Source organism: Carlito syrichta, unplaced genomic scaffold (assembly GCF_000164805.1).
Source record: "Carlito syrichta isolate Samal-C Ts95f unplaced genomic scaffold, Tarsius_syrichta-2.0.1 Scaffold76131, whole genome shotgun sequence".
Taxonomy (NCBI): domain Eukaryota; kingdom Metazoa; phylum Chordata; class Mammalia; order Primates; family Tarsiidae; genus Carlito; species Carlito syrichta.
This window is the reverse complement of record NW_007020227.1, coordinates 25713-47643: the sequence shown is the minus strand read 5'-3', so window position 1 is coordinate 47643 and position 21931 is coordinate 25713. Positions and strand designations below refer to the sequence as shown.

General features: G+C 34.5%; 1 protein-coding gene across 1 annotated transcript in view; it reads left to right on the top strand.

Moving 5' to 3' along the window:
- LOC103255908 (aprataxin and PNK-like factor) overlaps nucleotides 1–21931 on the top strand; it is a 56650-nt gene that overhangs the window by 13571 nt on the left and 21148 nt on the right. The window contains exon 4 of the mRNA XM_021710205.1: nucleotides 7611–7736. Coding sequence (XP_021565880.1) covers nucleotides 7611–7736 — 126 coding nt within the window. The remainder of the gene's footprint in view (nucleotides 1–7610; nucleotides 7737–21931) is intronic.

The window sequence follows — 21931 nt, the reverse complement described above, 5'->3', positions numbered from 1 at the left end:
AAAAGCCCTAATTTCAGCAGAAGAATCCAGATCACCAAAATAAAAGCCCAAATCCAGGACATAGAAGACAAAAAGACAGTACAAAAAAAATCAGTGAAGCCAAAAGCTGGTTCTTCAAATGGATAAAAAAGATCGATGGTCCCCTAGCTAGACTGACCAAGAAAAAGAAAGAAAAAACCCAAATAAGCACAATCAGAAACTCAAAAGATGAAGTCACACCTGACCCTGAAGAAATACAAAAGATCATCAGAGACTACTATGTACACTTGTATGGAAACAAACTTGAAAACCTTAAGGAAATGGAGGACTTTCTGTCATCACACAACCTGCCTAGGTTGAAACAAGAAGAAATTGAGACCCTAAATAGACCAATAACAATCAAGGAAATTGACTATGTAATAAGACAATTACCTACAAAAAAAAAGCCCCAGGCCAGATGGCTTTCCAGCAGAATTCTACAAGACATTTAAGGAGGAACTGATTCCAATCCTACTGAAGCTATTTCAGGCGATTGAGAAAGATGGAACCCTCCCCAAATCATTTTATGAAGCTAACATCACATTGATACCCAAGCCATGTAAAGATTCAACAAAAAGAACTACAGGCCAATATCTTTGATGGATTTTATAGATGCTAAAATTCTCAACAAGATCCTAGCAAACCGGATTCAACAACACATCTCAAAAATCATCCATTTTGACACAGTAAGATTCATCCCTGGGATGCAAGGCTGGTTCAACATTCGTAAAACAATAAATGTAATTAAATACATCAACAGATGTCAAAACAAAAACCACATGATTATATCATTAGATGCAGAAAAAGCTTTTGATAAAATCCAGCACCCCTTCTTGATAAAAACTCTCAAACATCTAGGCATATAGGGAACATACCTCAAAGTAGTAAAAGCCATCTACGAGAAACCCACAGCCAGCATACTCCTAAACAGACAAAAATTGAAACCATTTTCCCTGAAAACTGGAACAAGAAAAGGATGCCCACTCTCACCCCTCCTGTTCAATATAGTATTGAACGTCCTGGCTAGAGCAATCAGAGAAGAGAAGGCAATCAGGGGTATCCAAATAGGAAAAGAGGAAGTCAAATTATCTCTTTGCAGATGACATGATCGTATACCTTGAAAACCCAAGAGAATCTGTCAAATACCTCCTTACCCTGGTAAAGGCCTTCGGCAAAGTCTCAGGATATAAAATAAATGTGCAAAAGACAATCACATTTCTTTATACCAATAATAATCAAACAGAAATCCAAATAAGAAAAGCACAATTCCATTCACAATGGCCACAAAAAAAATGAAATACCTTGGCATCTTCCTAACCAGAGATGTGAAAGTCATTTACAATGAAAACTACAAAACTCTGCTCAAAGAAATCAAAGATGACACAAACAAGTGGAAAAATATCCCATGCTCATGGATTGGAAGAATCAACATTGTGAAGATGTCCATCTTACCTATGGCAATCTACAGATTCAATGCAATACCTATCAAATTACCAGCAACATTCCTCTCAGACTTAGAAAAAACAACAAATTTGTATGGAAACAGAAACGACCAAGAATAGCCAGAACAATCCTCAGCAAAAAAAAAAAACAAAGCAGGTGGTATCACATTACCAGACTGCAAACTTTAGTATAAAGCTACAATCATCAAAACAACTTGCTATTGGTACAGGGACAGGCATATAGTTCAATGGAATAGAATTGAGATTCCAGAAGCAAAACCTCGATTTCTCAACCAACTTATCTTCGACAAAGCCTCCACCACCTACCACTGGGGAGAGGAGAACCTATTCAGTAAATGGTGCTGGGAAAACTGACTGACCACATGCAGAAGATTGAAACAGGACCCCCATCTATCCCCATACACAAAAATTAACTCCAAATGGATCAGGGACCTAAATATAAAACCTCAAACCATAAGAAGCTTAGAAAATGAAGGACATACCCTCATGGAAATTGGAACTGGCATCCAATTCCTGAACATAACTTGAAACTTACAGGCCGTAAGGGATAAGATAGACAAGTGGGACCTCATTAAACTGACAAACTTCTGCAAAGCCAGAGAAACCATCAGAGAGCAGGAAGACAGCCTACAGTCTGGGAAAAAGTATTTGCCAACTCTAGGTCTGACAAAGGCTTAACATCCTGGATCTACAAGGAACTCAAATGTGCTGAAAAGAAAAAAACAACCCCATTATAAAGTGGGCAAAAGATATGAACAGACACTTCACAAAGGAAGACATCTGAGCAGCCAACAGACCCATGAAGAAATGCTCAACCTCATTAATCATCAGGGAGATGCAAATCTAAACCACACTGAGATACCACCTAACTCCAGTCAGAATGGCAATTATCAACAACTCAAAAAATAACAGCTGCTGGAGAGGGTGTGACGAAAAGGGAACACTTCTACACTGTTGGTGGGAGTGTAAACTAGTGCAACCTCTGTGGAAAGCAGTGTGGCGATTCCTAAAAGCTCTAAACATCAACCTCCCATATGACTCTGCAATCCCCCTATTGGGAATATACCCTGAAGAACTCAAATCACTCTATAAAAAAGATACCTGCACACGAATGTTCATTGCAGCATTGTTCACAATAGCTAGAACCTGGAACCAACCACGCTGTCCATCAAAAGAGAACTGGATAAAAAAAAATGTGGTACATATACATGATGGAATACTATGCAGCCATGAAAAAGAACAAAATCATGAGTTTTGCAGCATTCCGCATGGAGCTAGAGTCTATAATACTAAGTGACCTCTCACAGAAACAAAGATCTGAGTACCACATATTCTCACTCATATAGTGGACCTTGATCATCCAATGCACTATTATAAGAAAGTGACTGACAGTGTTGGGAAACTATGGGGGTGGGGTGGGACTAATGGTAGTAAACATCTGTCTGGAGATGGGGAGACACCAGTTATCAACAAGGGAGCCTGAATGAAGCATATTTGTATACCTAACCCTTAACTGTACCCCACAATATCAAAATAAAAAATATCGATTAAAAAAAAAAAGAAAAATAAACGTATTTCTATATCCTAGCAATAAATATTAGAAATTTTTAAATGATAACTTTTGCCATGGTGTCAAACCTTAAATACCTTTAGGGCTATATCTGACAAAGATATGCAAGACATATAGTAACATGATGGTGAAATTTAAATAAGGCTTAAATAAATGGGTATATGAATTGGAAGACTTGATATTGTAAAAAAATTGGTCTATAAACTTAAAGCAGTCTTTGTCAAAATCCCAGTAGGATGTGTGTGCATGTGTACCCATGTGTGTTTGTGTGTGTGTGAGTTGATAAACTGACTTTACAGTGGAATAGCAAAGGATCTAGAATACCGAATCTAATCAAGTGCAAACTTGACAGACACTACCAGATATCAAGGCTTATTATAAAGCTTCAGTATATAATGCATTGTAGTATTTGTATAAGGATAGACAATGCAAAATAATACAGAGTCCAAAACCAAATATACATGTCTGTATTTATGTCAAAAGTCTCACTGCAGATCTGTGGATTAAGCATGAACTTTTGATCAGTGGTTTTTGGTAATTGGATATTTATATGAAAAATAATGAATCTTAACTCCTGCCTCATACGTATCACAAAAATAAATTTCAGGTGGAGTAAAAAAATTTTAAATGTAAAATAAAAATAAAGTTAGTAGAGGATAACATAGAAAAGTTAATGTATTAATGGCATGGGACAGACAAAAATTTCTCAAGCGTCTGTAAAACAAAGAAATCATAATAATGTAATCTAGTTGATCAATTGGACTATATTAAAATTATCTTTTTCATTAAATTGAAATATAATATTTTATTTATTTACTTTTTTTGAGTCAGAGTCTCACCTCATCGCCCAGGCTGGAGTACAGTGGCACGCTCACGGCCACCGCAGCATCGACCTGCTGGGGTCTGTCGATCCTTCCGCCTCAACCTTCCAAGTAGCCAGAATTACAGGCACATGCTACCATGCCCGGCTAATTTTTTGATTTATTGTAGAGATGGGCTCTTGCCATGTTGCCCAGGCTGGTCTCAAACCCGTGGTCTCAGGCAATCCTCTCATCTTTTCCTCCCAAAGTGCTGGGATTACAGGCTGAGCCACCAAGCCCAGCTGAAATATAATATTTAAAAGGCAAGCAGAAAGTAGATGAGGATATTTGTTATACATATGTCAAGGGAGTTGTATCCAATATAAATAACTAGCAATCAGTAAGAAAATGATATCCAGCTCAGTTAAAAAAAAAAAAAGCAAAATGCACTTCACTAAAGAGGATATTCAAATGGCCAATAAGCATGTAAGAAGATTTTTAGCATAATTAGTTATTGGAGAAACATTTTAAAACACAATTCTACAGATCAGGGTTGTCAAAGTTTTTAAAGTGCCAAGCAGTAAATATTTTTGGCTTCTTGGGCCATATGGTCTTTGTTGCAACTGCTGAATTCTGCTGTCATATTGCGCAAACACATAGGAAGTGAAGCTGTTAATACTACCTGAAGTGACGTACAGATTTAATGCAATCTTTATCAAAATTCCAATATATATGTATTTTTTACAGAAGTAGAAAAATTTATCATAAAATCATATAAAATCTCAAGGGATCCCAAATAGCCAAAACAATCTTTAGAAAGAACAAAGTTGGAGGAATTGAAAACTGATTACAAAACTACAGTGTCATACTGGCATAAAGACAGACATGTAGACCAATGGAATATACTAGAAAGCCCAGAAATAAATCCTCATATATGTCAAATAATTTTCAACAATGATGTCAAGACAATTTCAATGGGGGAAAGGATAGTTTTTTTCAATAAATACTACTAGGAAAACTGGATATTCACATGCAAAAGAATTAAGTTGGATGCTTACCTTAAACCATATTCAAAATATAATTTAAAATGGATCAAAGACCTACATATAAGACCTAAAATATAAAACTCTTAAAAGAAAGCATAGGGGAAAATCTTCATGCCACTGAGTTTGACAACAATATCTTGAGTATCACACCAAAGCACAGGCAACAGAAACAAAAAAACACAAATTGGATTATACCAAAATTAAAAACTTCTGTTCATCAAAGGACTCTATTAACAGAGTGAATTAACAGCTCGGCATCCAAAAAACAAATTACCCAATTCAAAAATGGAGAAAGGACTTGGGTAGACGTTTCTCTAAAGAAGATATACAAACAACCAAAAGTATTTGAAAATATGCTTAGCACCACTAATTATTCAAGAAAAGCGAATCAGAATCACAGTGAGATATCACCTCACCCTTATTGGGCTAACTACTTTCAAAAACAAAACAAAATAGAAAATAACAAGTGTTGGTGAAGATGTGGACAAATTGGAAATCTTGTACATTGTTGGTGACAGTATAAAATGGTGCAGCCTCTGTGGGAAACAGTATGGAGTTCCTCAAAAAATTAAAAACAGAATCTCCATATGATACAAAAATTGCACTTCTAGGCATATATCCAAAAGAATTGAAAGCGGGATCTCAAAGAGTTAGCTGCACACCCATGGTCATAGCAGCACCATTCACAGTAGCCAAGAGCTGGAGGCAACCCAAATGCCCATCAGCTACTGAACGGATAAACAAAATGTGACGTGTACAAGCGGTGGAATATTATCCAGCCTTACAAAGAAAGGCAATTCTGACACGTATTCCAACATGGATGAGCCTCGAGGACAATTCTGACCCATGCGCCAACATGTAGGAGCCTCGAGGACCACAAGTGAAATAAACCCATCACAAGGCAAACACTGCATCATTCCACTTACAGGAGGTATCTAGAGTAGTTGGACTCATAAAAGGAGAAATTAGAACAGCGGTTACCAGCGGCTGGGGGAAGAAACAGAAATTAGAATGGTGGATGTGAGTGGAGGGAAGGGAGATGCTGGGAAGTTGTTTAATGAGTGTATAGTTTCAGTTTGGGGAGATGAAAACATTGGGATTGATTGCATAACAATATGAACATGCGTAACACTATTGAACTGTACATTTAGAAGTTGTTAAGATGGTCAGTTTTATGTTACGTATTATTTTTACCACAATCAATAAAAAGCAGTGGACCCGATTTGACTTGCTGTTAATAGTTTGCCAAGCTCTGCTATAACTACTACTATATTAAAATGAACAGACAAACAAACCTGATACCATCAGATGTTTTTGAGATTGTTGAAATACTGGAACTCTAAGAATCTGCTAGTGGGTGTGAAAATGGGTACATTCATTTTAGAAATTTGGCAATATTTACTAAATTGACTGTACACATACCCTATGAGCAGTACTAACTGCATCCCTAGGAAAACATATATGTACTCCAGAAGGCTTATATTAGAATCCTCACTGCAGTATTATTTTTTTAAAAGTCAGTAGTTGGAATGCACCCAAAAGTTCATCAACTTTTTAAATGTATCAATTTTTTAAATGAATAAATTGTAATAATTCATAAAATGGAATATTACATAGTAATGAAAATGTACTAATGCTACATGTAGCAATATGGGTTAAATATAAAAACATAAAAAGGCAGACTCAAAGAGGCACCTTCTAGTATATAGTTCCATTTAAACTCAAAAACAGACAACACTGATTTGTTGTTTTATAATATCACTTCTTAAATTATGATCCAAAGACTCCTAGAAATCCCTGGAACACTTTTAGGATATCTATTAGGTCAAAACTATTTTCATAATAATACTAGGACTGTTTTGTTTGTGCCTTTGTAGTGTTTTCTAGAGTTCACATGACATATATTATTGTTAATGATTGAATATAGAAGCAGATGTGAGAACGCAGCTGCCTTCTCTTAAGCCAGACATTAAGGAAATGTTCAGAGTATAAAACAACATCTCTATGAATTTTTTGAAACTAAGAGTTTTATGTTAAGATATTTATGATAACATATAAAGCATTTATTATTTTATTTAAATCTATAAGTATATTTTTTCAATAGCATTTTTATTTTCAAATAAAATAAAATACATAGGTAAAAAACCTATGTAAACAAAAGCTTTCTGTAACTTTAATAATTTTTTTAGAGTGAAAAGGAATCTTGAGACCAAAAAAGTTTGATAAACACTTTTAGAAGACAGAATTGTTAACTTTGGTAGTAAAATGGGTTTAATGATTAAAGGGTGTGTGGGAACTTCCTAAAATGTTGTTAATGGTTTGGTTTTTATTGTAGCAGAGGTTGCATATATGTGTTCATTTTATAAAAGTCTTTAAAAGCTATATATGCTTATGATATTCATATATATATTATACACTTATATGTTCTATATATAGTAATATTTGCCAATTGTCTGTTGACATTCATGGCCTATTTTGTGACATCAGAAATGTATTATGTTACCATGAGTCTTATACTGACTAAATGCCATTAACTTTATGTTGTCAGTGTAGCAGGTTGATGCCACCTATGTTCATGTCATCAATGTAGCATGTTGGTGCATATTCTGAAATAATCAGGTATATAGTGCTTGGTTTCCTGCTATATCGTCTTAAAATCTAGAATATCCTACTAATTTGTTTTTTTCTGACAGTATATTTGTCCACCTCCTAGGAAGAATCCTGTTCATTTTCAACACTTCAGCCACCCCGGGGATAGTGATTATCAAAGTATACAAATCATGGGTCAAGATGAAACAGATGACCGGCCTGAATGTCCCTATGGTGCATCCTGTTATAGGTATATAAACCAAAACTTTTTACTATACTCCTTTTCTCCCTAAGCTCTGTGGCTTATCTATGAGAAACTGATGGCAACGTTAACTTTTAGTTTTTAAACTTCCATAGATTACAAGTTTTTATTTTGGTAATAGGTGGGATTATATTTCTTTAGATAATTCTAAATTGTTGAGGTTATAAATCTTACAAACCTCCTGGGCTCTTTGAAGTTGTTACTATTTATATGATTATGGTTTTCAGCAGTGGCATTAGATTCTAATAGGAGCACAGACCCTAATGTGAACTGTGCAGGTGAGGGATCTATGTTGCACTCTCCTTATGAGACTCTAATGCCTGATGATCTGAGTGGAGCTGAGGCAGTGATGCTATATATTTCATTATATATTACAGTGTAATAATAATATAAATGAAGTGCACAATAAATGTAATTGACTTGAATTGTCCCAAAACCATCCCCCACTGCCTGGTTCATGGAAAAATTGTCTTCCACGAAATCGGTCCCTGATGCCAAAAAGGTTGGGGACCACTGCAACAGATGAATGAAAAAAAACAAAAACCTGACAAATGAAAATTAGCATTCATTTGCTATTATATTTTTTCTATTCCCCAACTCCCCCAGCATTCATTTATTAAAGAAACTCATTACAGAAAAGGAATAGAAGGGAACTTCTTTAGTATCATAATAAAACATTTATGATTGATAAAATACTTACGATACAAAATATAAAATATAAATAAATTTTATAAAAAATAAAAATACAAAAACATATAACTATAGGTAAAACATTTTAAAATTTTTCTGAAATCAGAAATAACACAAAAATGCCTATTATTACTACTTCTGTTCATTGTTGTATTGGAGTTCAAGGCAGTGTCGTAAGACAAAAACAGGAAAATGGGCTGGGCACAGTGGCTCATACCTATAATCCCAGCACTTTGAGAGGCCAAGGTGAGAGGATTGCTGAGCCCATGGGTTCAAGACCAGCCCGGGCAACATGGTGAGACCTTATCTCTACAGTAAATCAAGAAAAATTAGCTGGGCATGGTGGTACATGCCTATGGTTCCAGCTATTTGGAAGGCTGAGGCAGAAGAATTGCCTGAGTCCAGCAGGTCAAGGCTGCGGTACTGTGAGCATGCCACTGCCCTCCAGCCTGGGCAATAGAGTGAGACTCCTACTCAAAAAAAAGGAAAATGGATAAGAATTGGAAAAGAAGAAATAAACTTCGTGTTCATAGATGGTATTATTGTATAGGTAGGAAATATAAAATAGTCAACTGATGAATTATGAATTTTAATAAGTGCTTAGCAAGATTGTTGGGTACAAAAATCAATATACAAAATCAATAGTATTTCTATATTCCAACACCAACCAGTTAGAAATAAAAATTTGTAAAGATTATATTTATTAAAATGTCAAAAGGTATCTATTTCTTAAGAATATATATTTATATATGGCCGAGCTCAGTGACTCAGCCTGTAACCCCAGGATTTGGTAGTTCGAGGCAAGTGGATTGCCTGAGCCCGAGGCTTCAAGACCAGCCTGGGCAACTTGGCGAGACCTCGTCTCTACATTAGAAAACAAACAAACAAAAAATTAGCTGGGCGTGGTAGCGTGTGCCCGTAGTTCTGCCTACTTGGAAGACTAAGGTGGAAGGATAAGCTGGTGCCCAGCGGGTCAAGGCAGGGGTGACTGAGTGTGCCACTGCACTCCAGCCTGGGCAACAGAGTGAGACTCCGACTCTTAAAAAAAAAAAAAAAGGAATATATATATGTAAGATGTGAAAATCACTATGGAGAAAACGAAAAAACTTCAATGAGAGAACATTTTTCAGAAAGACCTGAATAATTATAAAGATCAAAACTTTCATGATTGAAAGATTCAATAGTGTTAAATGTCAATTTTCCTCAAGTTAATGTGTACAAGGGGAGAACCCCATAAAACTGGAATTTTTTATTTTTGAGGACAGGCCCCTTGTAGTACAGGCTTCCTCTGCTAGGTAAGTGTTCTAGGAACCCACTGACATCAGTGTACCAGCTATCATTGTTGTGAGAGGCTGTGTTTGGCTTCAGTGAATTTTTTTTTTTTTTAATATTTCAAGGCATTTGCCAGTTTCTTTTTGGGTGATTTACGAGTGCACCTGCCCACATGGCTGAGTTTCAGCAGTTTTTGACCAAAAACGGCGTGATCTCCATGCCCCACCCTCTCTATTCATCCAGTCTTATCCCAAGCAATGTTTTTTGGTTTCCTCAGATGAAAAAAGTCCTCAAAGGGAAATAGTTTTCCAATGCAGAAGAGGTGGAACAAAATGGCAGAGACACTAAAAGGCATCAAAGCGGACAAGTTCAAACACTGTTTTGAGCAGTGGAAAAAGCGACTCTGTAGGTATAGTGTGTCAAAGGGAGAATACGTTGAAGATGACTGATGTTTAAACATGTAAGAATAAACACACAATTTCTAATAATTAAATTTCAGGGGTTTTGGATACCCCCCCATATGCAAACCCATTCAAAAATCACAATAGCTTTTACACAGAAATTTGTAATGTGATTCTAAAATTTGTATGGATTTGCAAAGGACTAAAAGTAGCCATGATGATCATTAATAACAGAGAACAGGAAGTGGGATTTGTTCTACTTTATAGTAATTAAAGCAGTGTGGTATAGACACAAAGATGAAGAAACAAGGCCAGGACAGATTGGAGCCCTGAAACAGAACAATACCACACACATAGGTGACAGATATATATATGAAAAGGAGCATTGTTTTGTTTTTTCCATTTGTTGTTGTTGTTGTTGTTGCTGTGCTTCAGAATGGATATTTGCTGTCAGCTTGTGCTGGAGTTTACTAATTCTCTCTGCTTGTGTGTCTAGCCTGCCATGAAACTCATTTTTAAATTTCAGATACTGCATTTTCCAGTTCTAGGATGTTCATTTAATTCTTCTTTTTAAGAAATGGATTCTAATTTTGGTGAGATTAGCCATCTTATCATTCTTTTACCCCAGATTTTACCCTTTTCTTTAAGATATTAGCCTTATCTATTTACTTAAATTTTTATAGGAATGGGTCTCACTGTGTTGATCAGGTTGATCTGACCTCAAGCAATTCTCCAACCTCAGCCTCCCAAATTGCTGAGATTCTAGGTGTGAGTCACACTGCCCCCAGCCAGCCTTAGTATTTTAAATTTTTATTTGCTAAACAACATTTCTGGTTCTGCTTTTTTTTTCTCCTTGGGTATTGGTCACATTTTTTGGCCTCTTTGTACCTAGCAACCTTGTATTGCAATTCTAACATTGTTTATAAAATGAACCTTAGGTACCCCAGATGTTATCTTCAGTAAGGGTACTACTCCCCCTTCTTTGCAATAGGAGCTCTGTCCAGTCAGACATTTAGATAGATAATAGTTAGTTTGGAGTTTTATTAAAACTCGGTCTACTTTTGTTTTGCCCATTTCTTTGGCATGGCTTTTCTAGACTTTTGTGTGAGAGGCAGATCTTTGTCTTCTTGACTTTGGAACTTCCCTTTAGAGGGTTTGAGATTAGCCCATTAGCCTGCCACCCATGCACCTTCAATTTTGGTACATTGCTTGAGGGGAGACTAGTTATGTGTTTGTTACAGAGTTCTTCTCTCTAGTGAGACTTTGTCTCATAAACACTATGTGCGTGGGAGATTTCAAGCTACCATTTTAAAGTTTCAGATCCAGACCTGCAGCCTCTCACACCTCCCAGGACTCAACAAATATTTCTTGAAAGAAATCAACTCTGTATTTGGTACTCATTTGGTTTCCAAACTGTCATGACAACCCTTGAGAATATGAAAAGCCCTACTAGTTTCTCTTTCTTCACATAGTTTCTCCTCTTGGTTCAAATCTTATTCTTAACTCACACCAAGAATTAGCAAATGTCTTCAGGAAAGAAAACAGCTAGTAATTGTCAGCTTACATAGGAAAGGCTTTTTTATCTTTGGAATTTTAGTTAATCCAAAATTCTTATTTCTTCCATAATTTGATCATAAAAATAATTTTTAAAGTATATCAGATTTTTTTTCCTGGTTGTTGAGTGTTGCTCCACCATGATGTCCTACATCCTTCTCAGAAGCTAAATCCAAACATACTTATTCTTGAGAAGAATAAAAACAAAATACAAAGCCTTGCTAAGAATAATGATGTCAAAACCTGCTGTCTTCATGTCATCAGTTTTCTTAAAAGTGATAAGAGCTGGGAGTAGCCAAGAGAAATTATTTCAAGTACAGTAGCCTGCATGTACTAATAATTTTCATATCTATATCTAAATATATCTATGCTACTTTTTTCATCTATTCAGCAGCTTTGTATTCTGATTCTGGTTGCATAAGATTTTTTTTTCCTTGCTAATTTTAGTTACGGTTTAGAGGGACTTTTGGAGATTATTAGATATGCTCACTTACTCTGTCTACTGTTTTTAAAATAAGGGAATGGAAACTAAGGAAGATTTTAAATGAGTTGCCTAATACCTCAAAGCTAATGAGATAAAACAAAGTCTTCTACCTCCTTCAGTCCACAATTTCTTTATGATATTGCCTGGCTCTTCTGTTAATCATGGCTTTCTAAAGTGTTAATGGTGGTTGTCTTTTTAACCAAATGACAAAATAATATTTAGGAGTTTAAAAAAAATCCTCCAGATAAGGCACTTTGATTGAAGAAATAATAGATTTTCCAAGTCAACAAGATAATAGAAATCCTAATTGCAGAAATGTGATATATATTTGTATGCCCTCTTGTCACATTATCATTATAAGGTAAGAAATATATATATAGCTAATAGATTTATTTTCTATCATTGCTAAAACCAAACTAATATTATATTATGATCAATTTATTCATTAACAATCTTGATTTGTGAGAATTTTATTTTTATAGCCATATAATGTTTAGTGCTAGAAAATAATACCAGTGTATCAGAATGATAAAATGTTCTAATGTAGTTTGCCTGAAAGTGAGTGTTCATGTATATACATGCCAGATTTTTCCTATAGCCACAGAAGAAAAAAATATTGAAATTTCACAGATTATAGAATGTCATCAAAATCAGTACCAAATTATTATATTTAGAAAAGTGGAAAATATATATATATTCCAAAGGTAGAGTTGTATGTAATAATCCTGTTTTCCATGATAGATGACACGTTTGGAAGGGGAGTGGGTGAAATTCATGACTATGACTTTCTTTTTTTTTTTTTTCTTTGAGTTGGAGTCTCACTCTGTCGCCCAGACTGGAGTGCAGCGGCCGCTCCCGGCCACCGCAGCCTCAACCTGCTGGGCTCCGGCAATCCTTCCGCCTCAGCCTTTCGAGTATCTGGAATTACAGGCATGCGCTACCATGCCTGGCTGATTTTTTGATTAATTGTAGAGATGAGATCTTGCTTCCCAGGCAGGTCTCGAACCCACGGGCTCAGGCAATCCACTCACCTCAGCCTCCCAAAGGCGCGGGATTACAGGTTGAGCCACCCAGCCGGCTGACTTTTGTTTTTTTAATCTTTTAAAAATTTGCATTCAAAAGACAAGGTCAGAATTGTTCTCAAGTAAAAACAATTATTCTGTCAAGTGGAATGCTAGATTGATTTTTAAAGTTTTTTAAAATTGTTATTTTTTGTTTCCCAGTCTTACCTTTTAATCACTTGAGTGTTTGCAAGTTAGTTTCTCTTTTTGATATATCTAGGTGAGTTGATGTTATATGCCATGTTAAATAATCTCAGTCTTATACTACATGTCAGCTACCTATATTTGTATGATATTGTATTGTATTTTCAAGTATCATCATAAAATTTTATCACTGTAGAGCAAGCATGTAAACATAAAACTGTATAAATATATATTTCATTTTTAGCCATTTTATTCCATGAGGAAAATAGGTTAAAAGATAGATATGGATCACATATGTAAATTCATACTATCGTGAAAATAAAGATTTCCACAGCTCATCTAACATACCCGGCTGGTGTTTAAGAAAAGGATGCACAATTATTAAATTTTACTTTTTTCTAGACTGTAGGTATTGTTAACATTTTCTCTGAATTGTTTTACTTTTTTAATCTAACAAAACTAAATTCAACTTGAAAAAAATGATAATTTGAAAGAACTAGTTAGTATTTTCATTTTAAGTATCTTGCCTGTTAACTCATTTATTCCTTTTGTGCTGTACATGGTTGTCATAAAACTCACTCAGTTTAATGGATTTGATTAGTTTAATGCACTTGTCTCAATTAGGACATTAGATACTTAATGTCTAGCATAACCCAATGATTGCTGTCCCTGCCTCTGACTCATTCACTTCCCCTAGTAAATAATAGGATGTTAAGCAGTACATACTCCTGTTCTTACTTGTTAAATTAAGTACTAAACCTAGAATATACACACTAAAATGAATGGAATCTATTTTCAACTAACTTAGTATAAGAATGTAAAATTGAACTCATGTACATTGCCTTGTATTACAAAGCCTTAGGTTGTCATGTATCATGCAAATGAAAATGTTGGTGCTGGCCAGGCTTGGTGGCTCAGCCTGTAATCCCAGCACTTTGAGAGGCAGAGGTGGGTGGATTGCCTGAGACCACGGGTTCGAGACCCACCTGGGCAGCGAGACCTCATCTCTACAATAAATCAAAAAATCAGCCAGGCGTGGTAGTGCATGCCTGTAATTCCGGCTACTTGGAAGGCTGAGGCGGAAGGATCGCCAGAGTCCAGTAGGTTGAGGTTGCGGTGCCGGGGAGCGTGCCACTGCACTTCAGTCTGGGTGACAGAGTAAGACTCCAACTCCAAAAAAGAAAAAAAAAATGTTGGTGCTTTGATCTTTTTCAAAGCTAGTGCCCTATTTTAAAAAATTATGATGTCTTCTAAGAGGGATGACATAGGGAGGTGCATCAATTATCACTCAAAATGCTCTCAGTGTGATATTGAATCTGCAGCGGCCTATACAATGTGAAAGAACATAATGTTTGCCACAAGCCCAATTCATTTTTTCAAAACATATAATGAACAAATTATTTATTTTTGGGTTACTTACTGCTCCAGGTTCATCTCTATGATATATATTTTTTTGCTAGTTTCTCTTTTATATTTGAAAAGTATTCCAAATTACTGCAATATTATCTTATTGACAGAAAGTTCAGTCTTCCCTGGGTATCTATGGGGGATTGGTTCCAGGACCTCAGGGGATACCAAAATCTGTGATGTGCAAGTCTCTTATATAAAATGATGTGGTATTTCCATATATCCTCACACATCCTTGTGTATACTTTAAATCATCTCTAGATTCCTTATAATACCTAACACAATGTAAATGCTGTATAAATAGTTCTTATACTGTATTGTGTAGGTAATTATAATAAGAAAAAAGCTTGTACATGTTCAATACTGACACAATCATCATAGACCTAACTACATTTTCAATCAGCATATGGTCAAATCTGCAGGTGCTGAACCCCGCCAACTACAAGGGCCAACTATGTATGTAGATGTACACTTCAAGCTGCAAGATAATGAGTTTTAGAGGCCACTTAATGAAAAATAAGAATATGCATGTTTAGTGTAAATCCAGATTATGTTATTTGAGGCAAAAACATATAGGTCTTCATAAGGAGACTCTAGATGTCAGCTAGTTGAGATTTCCAGAGTCAGTCATGTGATACTATCAATCTATTTTTAGTTAGGAATAGTCAAAGTTGGTAGCACCTTAATCCATATTTATAGGTTCTACATATAGAGAAAGTTACTTATCATTTGCTATGCTTACAGTTCTTTAATTGTATATAAGAATATGATCTTGGAAAAAAATATCTTAGACTAAATTTTAATCACTTGCTACATAGTTTTATGTAAGACTTGGCCATAATTTTTTAAAAACTTCATTTAGAAGTGATGACAACAACATCAATTATATTCATGTAGGATTCACAAAATGTGCTGGTATGCCATCTGTGGTTTTGTTTTTCTTTTTCATTTATTTGAATATGTACACATTTGTTTTTGTTTGCTATATTAAACGTTAATTATACATATATAAAAATGTTCAGAGTTCTTTTGGCATACATAGTAAATTGTACTGATTGTCAGTTAACAAATTATGTACTTTTTATTATTTTATGCAGGTTTGTTCTTTCATTATATTGTAAAGACCACATTTTTAAAAATTTTACTTTTTCTCCTAAATTTTGAGACTTAGATATTTGATAATATGGAATTTATGCTATTGCTTCAGATTTAAAATAAGTGTTGAATTTCAAAATTGTAAGGTAAATTATTTTGTCTTGATAAGAAAAAATATAGTGTGTTCATTTATTAACTGAGTAAATATTGAGCATCTAAAATGTGCTAATCACTATTTTAGGAGGTGATGTAAAACAATTCTTTTAAGTTCATTTAAAAACGTGGTTACCAAATCTTTGTAAATAAATAAAAATAAAAATTATTATTCTGTTCTTGCTACCTCCGTCTAGTTACTCATAAGTAGTTCTTTATGATAGAGATATAAAGAGTTTTTTATATCAGCAAACTTAAGTTCTAGTTATGGTTATGCTAATTTTGTAGGCTAACTTTGCATAAGTTATTTGATTTTTCTGGGTTTCAGTTTCTCATGAAAAACGCAAAGTTGAATTGCTTATGCCCTGGGGGCCTCCATTCAAGATGGAGAAATCCAGAGTAGAGAGCAACATATTCATATTCATAAAGTCTGCTCAGTTATATTTCTGACTACTCTTTCTTAGCCTTGTTTGCTGTCTCTTTTTCTTTCCTGCTTGTAAATATTGTAGAACCAGTTCATAAATCTTTTCCTTTCTGTTCTTACTTCCTAAGTGAGCTAATTCAATGTCATTACACCAGATTTATGTTTAAATACCTCCACTAGGTTATTTAATAGGTAATTCAAGCTAATCACATCTGAAATAGATCTCTTAGTTTTTATTATGAAAACAACTCTTTCCCAAGTGTTCTCCACCTCACTAAATGACTCTGCCACTTACATAGTATTAAGGCCCACAAGTAAGAGGAACCCTTGATTTTTCTCTTTCCTTCACATCATCATTCAATTCATCAGTAGTTCTTGCCACTTCAACCTTTAAAATATATTCAGAACATGACCACTCCATACGTCTTCTGCCTCTGCTCTCAACCAGCGTCTCCTGCCTGGAGCACTGCAGTAGATTCCTTACTGATAGCCCTGTTTTCTCTCTTGGCTTCCTGTAGTTTATTCTCCAAATAGCAACCAGAGTAGTTATTTAAAGATAAGTCATATCATGTTGTTTTTTTACTCAAAATCTTTCAATGTTTCCCACAACAAAGTTGATCATGGCCTACAGGTGTGATCTGACTTCATTTCCTACTATTTTCCTTCTTACTCATTCCTCTTGAGCTATACAATCTTCCTTTGTTTTACCAAATACCCTGGCTTGTTTCCTCCTCAGTACCTTAGCCAACATAAAGATATTTGCTGCTTTCTCTTCTTGGACTTCTCTTTCTTCAGACATGTACGTCATATACCTCCTCAGAAATACCTTCTCTCACCTTTCTATTTAAATATCTACCTCACGTCAGCATGCTAGTCACTCTCTATGTGGTTTATTTTTCTTCATAGTAATAATCACTTCCTGAAATTATAAATATACATTTGTTTGTCTTACCTACCAGCGTATAAACCTCATGAAAACAGAGACTGTCTGCTTGTCCACTACTGACCGTGTCTCTGGAACCTAGAACAGTACTTAGCATATAGTAGGTATTCAGTGAAATTTTTATTGATAGTATGAATGAAACAGATGGCAATAGGATTTGTTTTATGCATTCCTATTTTTCCATCGGTACATTATATACATACAAAGATTTATAAGTGGCTTGTCATAATGGAAAAATTTATAAACTACCATGTTTCTCATATTATTAAGTATACTATTTTTAAAAACTTTGTTATGCATATACCTGTATCATGGAAATCAGAATAATGTTTTAGAAAATATATATTTAAAAACATAACACCTTACAAAAACTTGATGTGGTTATGAGTGTATAACTTTATGTTTAGAACCTAAAGATTACTGTTAATAATTAACAACCATTAAAAAAAAGCAGAAAAGATTTTTGGGACCAGTTCAGTTACAGAAAATGTCATCTGAGAAAAAGGTTGATGTATTATAAATCTTTTATGAATGAACTCTGATTAAGTAATGCCATTCATTGTTAGGAAAAAGATCTGAGTAGAATTTGGCTTTGCCCTTGTACATTTTTTTTCAAATGTTCATGCCCCCAAAGAGCTGTACAGAGTTGCCATTTATCCTTGACCTAGGGTTATATAAAAAGGACATTTTGCCTTGTCATGAAATAACTGATTTTTAAAAATGGGATATGGGTAGTCAAATGTTAGAAAATATTATATAAATTTGACTGGGAAAATATTCAACCAAATTGTATATATTGTTGAAAGAAAATTCAGACACTAATTGACAGTTACTTTTACTGGCACATAGAACTTCTATCCATTGTTGTATACCTTAAAGTGAAATTGACTTTTATGCCTATCAAAATTGTTGATATCTGTAAAATGCTTAATAGCTTACAGATCTTTATACATATGATTTCATCTAACACTTGGAACAACCCTATGTGAAGTAGTGTTATCTTGGTTTTTCAGATGAGGAAAGAGACTTGGTTCAATGGACTCACCCTAGGTCACACAGCCAATAAACACTGTAGTTAGAATTCACATTCAGTCTAATATCTGAAACCTGAGCCCTTTCTACAACATAATGCTAGTGATCTAAAGTTGAAAGTGCCAAGTGAGAACGGATCCAAGACACAGTAGAATCTATATCTTAAGCATTTGTGAAGGACTCGGTGTTCCTAGTTGACTTGAGTGATTGATTAAGTAGAGCTAAGTGTCTTACAATGCTGAGCAGTCTGTATTTCCGGAACATGATTGCAAGAGAGTCTGATTAATATGAGTGTTAGCTTTTCATCGTTTCCTAAGGAAGTGAAATGGATTGTTAATGGCAGGAAACTCTAATATATTCTAATCTTGGGTCTATGTAAAAAGATTCAACGAGTACTTGGATTATTAACTTCATTGGTGTGAGTGCAAAGCAATTTTAGCACATTGACAGTCTTTTCAAATCAATGAGAATAGCATTTTCTGGACTATAGCCAACGGAAAAACTGTCTTTCAAAGGGTAGATTCTGAAAATCCTCAGGATCTATGAATTAGGGTTTACATATAGATGTGCATTAACTCAGTAATACATGCATTAACTCAATAAGTTCATTTTTAGTCTAGAAATTCTTAGAAGCTTTTTTTGTACTGTAATCAATGAAAATTTTAAACTTCTGGTTTTTGTTGCAAATGATTCAAATTTTTTTTTCAATAATCATTGTCTTAAGAAATAGTAAAGATATCAAAAACATGTGCCTTTTCCCCTATTAAACTGAAAAATATGTCAGATGACATGATCTTATATATAAAACATCCTAAAGACTCCACCAAAAATCTGTTAGAACTAATGAATGAATTCAATAAAGTTGCAGGATATAAAATCAACACACAAAAGTTAGAAGCATTTGTATATATTAACTATACAGTGAACTATCCCAAAAGGAAATCAAGAAAACAATTCCATTTATAATAGCTATAAAAATAAAATACATATAAGTTTAACCAAGGAGGTAAAAATACCAGTACATGAAAACTATAAAACATTGATGAAAGAAATGGAAGAGGACACAAATAAATAGAAAGATTTAATGTGTTCATGGACCAGAATAATTAATAATATTAAAATGTCCATACCACCCAAAGTGATCTACTGCTTCAGTGAAATTCCTACCAAAATCTCAATGTTATTTTTCATAGAAATAGAAAAAAAAATCGTAAAATTTATATGGAACCACAGAAGACCCCAAATAGTCAAAGCAATCTTTAGCAAAATGAACAAAGCTGGAGACATCACACTACTAAAGCTATAGTAATCAAAACAGCCTGGTACCAGCATAAAAACAGACACACAGACCAATGGAATAGAATTGAGAGCCCAGAAGTAAATTCATACATTCATAGCCAATTGATATTCTACAAAGATGCCAAGAATATGCAATGAAGAGGGGACAGTCTCTTCAGTAAATGGCGCTGGAAAAACTGGATATCCGTATGTGGAAGAATGAAATTAAACTCTTATTTTGCACTATATACAAAAATCAACTCAAAATGGATTAAAGACTTTAATGTAAGATCTGAAACTATATGATCCAGGAGTCCCCCTCCTGGGAATATACCTGCAAGAACATAAATTGTTCTACCAAAAAGATACCTGCACGTGCATACTTATAGCTGTACATTCACAATAGCAAAAACATGGGATCAACCATACTGCTCATTGAAAGTGGATTGTATAAAGAAAATGTGGTATATATACATGATGTAGTATTATACAGCCATAAAGAAGAACAAAATCATGGAATTTGCAGCAAATTAGATGAAGTTGGAGACCAACATACTTAGTGATCTATTACAGAAACAAAGAACTGAATACTGCATGAATACTCATAGTGGGATGTGAATATTAATCACAATAGCACAAAGGAGGGATTGCTGGGCACTACGAGAGGAGGGAGGAATTGGGGGCATGTAACAACACAAAGCGTACTTAGTCCCAAACCAGGGGAAGTGAAGGCCAGTTGGAGACCCAAACTTCACCTACATGCAGCTTATTTGAGTAGTTAATCCTTACTTGTACCCCACATCTCTAATAAAATAAACTTAAAATAACAAGTAAAAAGGGAAATGCTCTATGACATTGTTCTGAGCAATGATTTTTTGGGGTATGACCCCAAAAGTACAGGCAACAAAAGCAAAAATAGGCAAATGGGATTACATCAAGCTAAAAAGCTTCTGCACAGTAAAGGAACCAATCAATAGAGTAAAGAGATGAACTATGAAATGGGAGAAAATATTTTTTCAATCCATACATCTAATAAGGAGTTAATATCCAAAACAACTCAATAGCAAGAAAACAAATATCCAAAATGGGCAAAAGACCTAAATAGACATTCTTAAAAGAAGACATATAAATGGCAAACAGGTATATGAAGAATGCTCAACATCACTAATCACAGGGAAATGCAAATTAAAACCACAATGAGATGCCATCTCACACCTATGAGAATGGCTATTATCAAAAAGACAAAATATAAGTATTGGCAAGAAAGCAAAGAAAAGGGATCCCTTACGCACTGTTAATGGGAATGTAAATTAGCACAGCTATTATGGAAAACAGTATGGAGGTTTCTCAAAATTTTAAAATAGATCTACCATATGAATCAGTAATGCCACTACTGGGTATAGATGAAAGGAAATGAAATCAGTATGTTGAAGAGATATCCATGGTTCCATGTTTATTGAAGCACTATTTACAATAGCCAAAACATGGAATTGACTTTAGTGTCCATCAGTGGATGAGTAGGTAAAGAAAATGTGATGTATATACACAATGGACTGGTTTTTTTTTTTTAATACCTTAAAAAAAGAAGGAAATCCTGTCACCTATAGCAAGATGGTAAACCTATGGAACAGTATGTTAAGTGAAATATGCCAGTCACAGAGAGGCAGATACCACATAATCTCACTTATGTGTGGAGCCTAAAAAAGTCTAACTCAGAGACAGAGAGTAGAATGGCGGTTACCAGATGCTGGAGCAAAGAGAAGAGAGTTGGAAAGATGTTGGTCAACGAATACAGCATTTCATTTGGAAGGAAGTTGACGAGATCTTTTGTACAAATGGTGACTATGTTAACAACAATATACTTTATGCTTGAAAATTGCTAAGAGAGTAGATCTTAAGTGTTCTCACCACAAAAATGTATGTAAGGTAATGCACTTGTTAATTTGATTTAGCCGTTTTAAGATGTATATAAATTTCAAAACATTTATGTTGTATGCCATAAATATATAGTTTTTATTTTTCAGTTGAAAGGTTAATTAATTTTAAAAATAGAAAAATATAAAATATTACATCATTTTGAAAACTTATGTGAAAGCTTAATTTAAAAATTGTTGAAGAAAAAATGGTTGATTATATTCTTGTAGATAGAGGTATGAAAAATACAATTAAATACCTCCTTGTGAAAGGCAGTCTTGTAGGTGCTATGAAAAATATTAAAAGGTGTAAGAAAAATCTCACGCCCTCC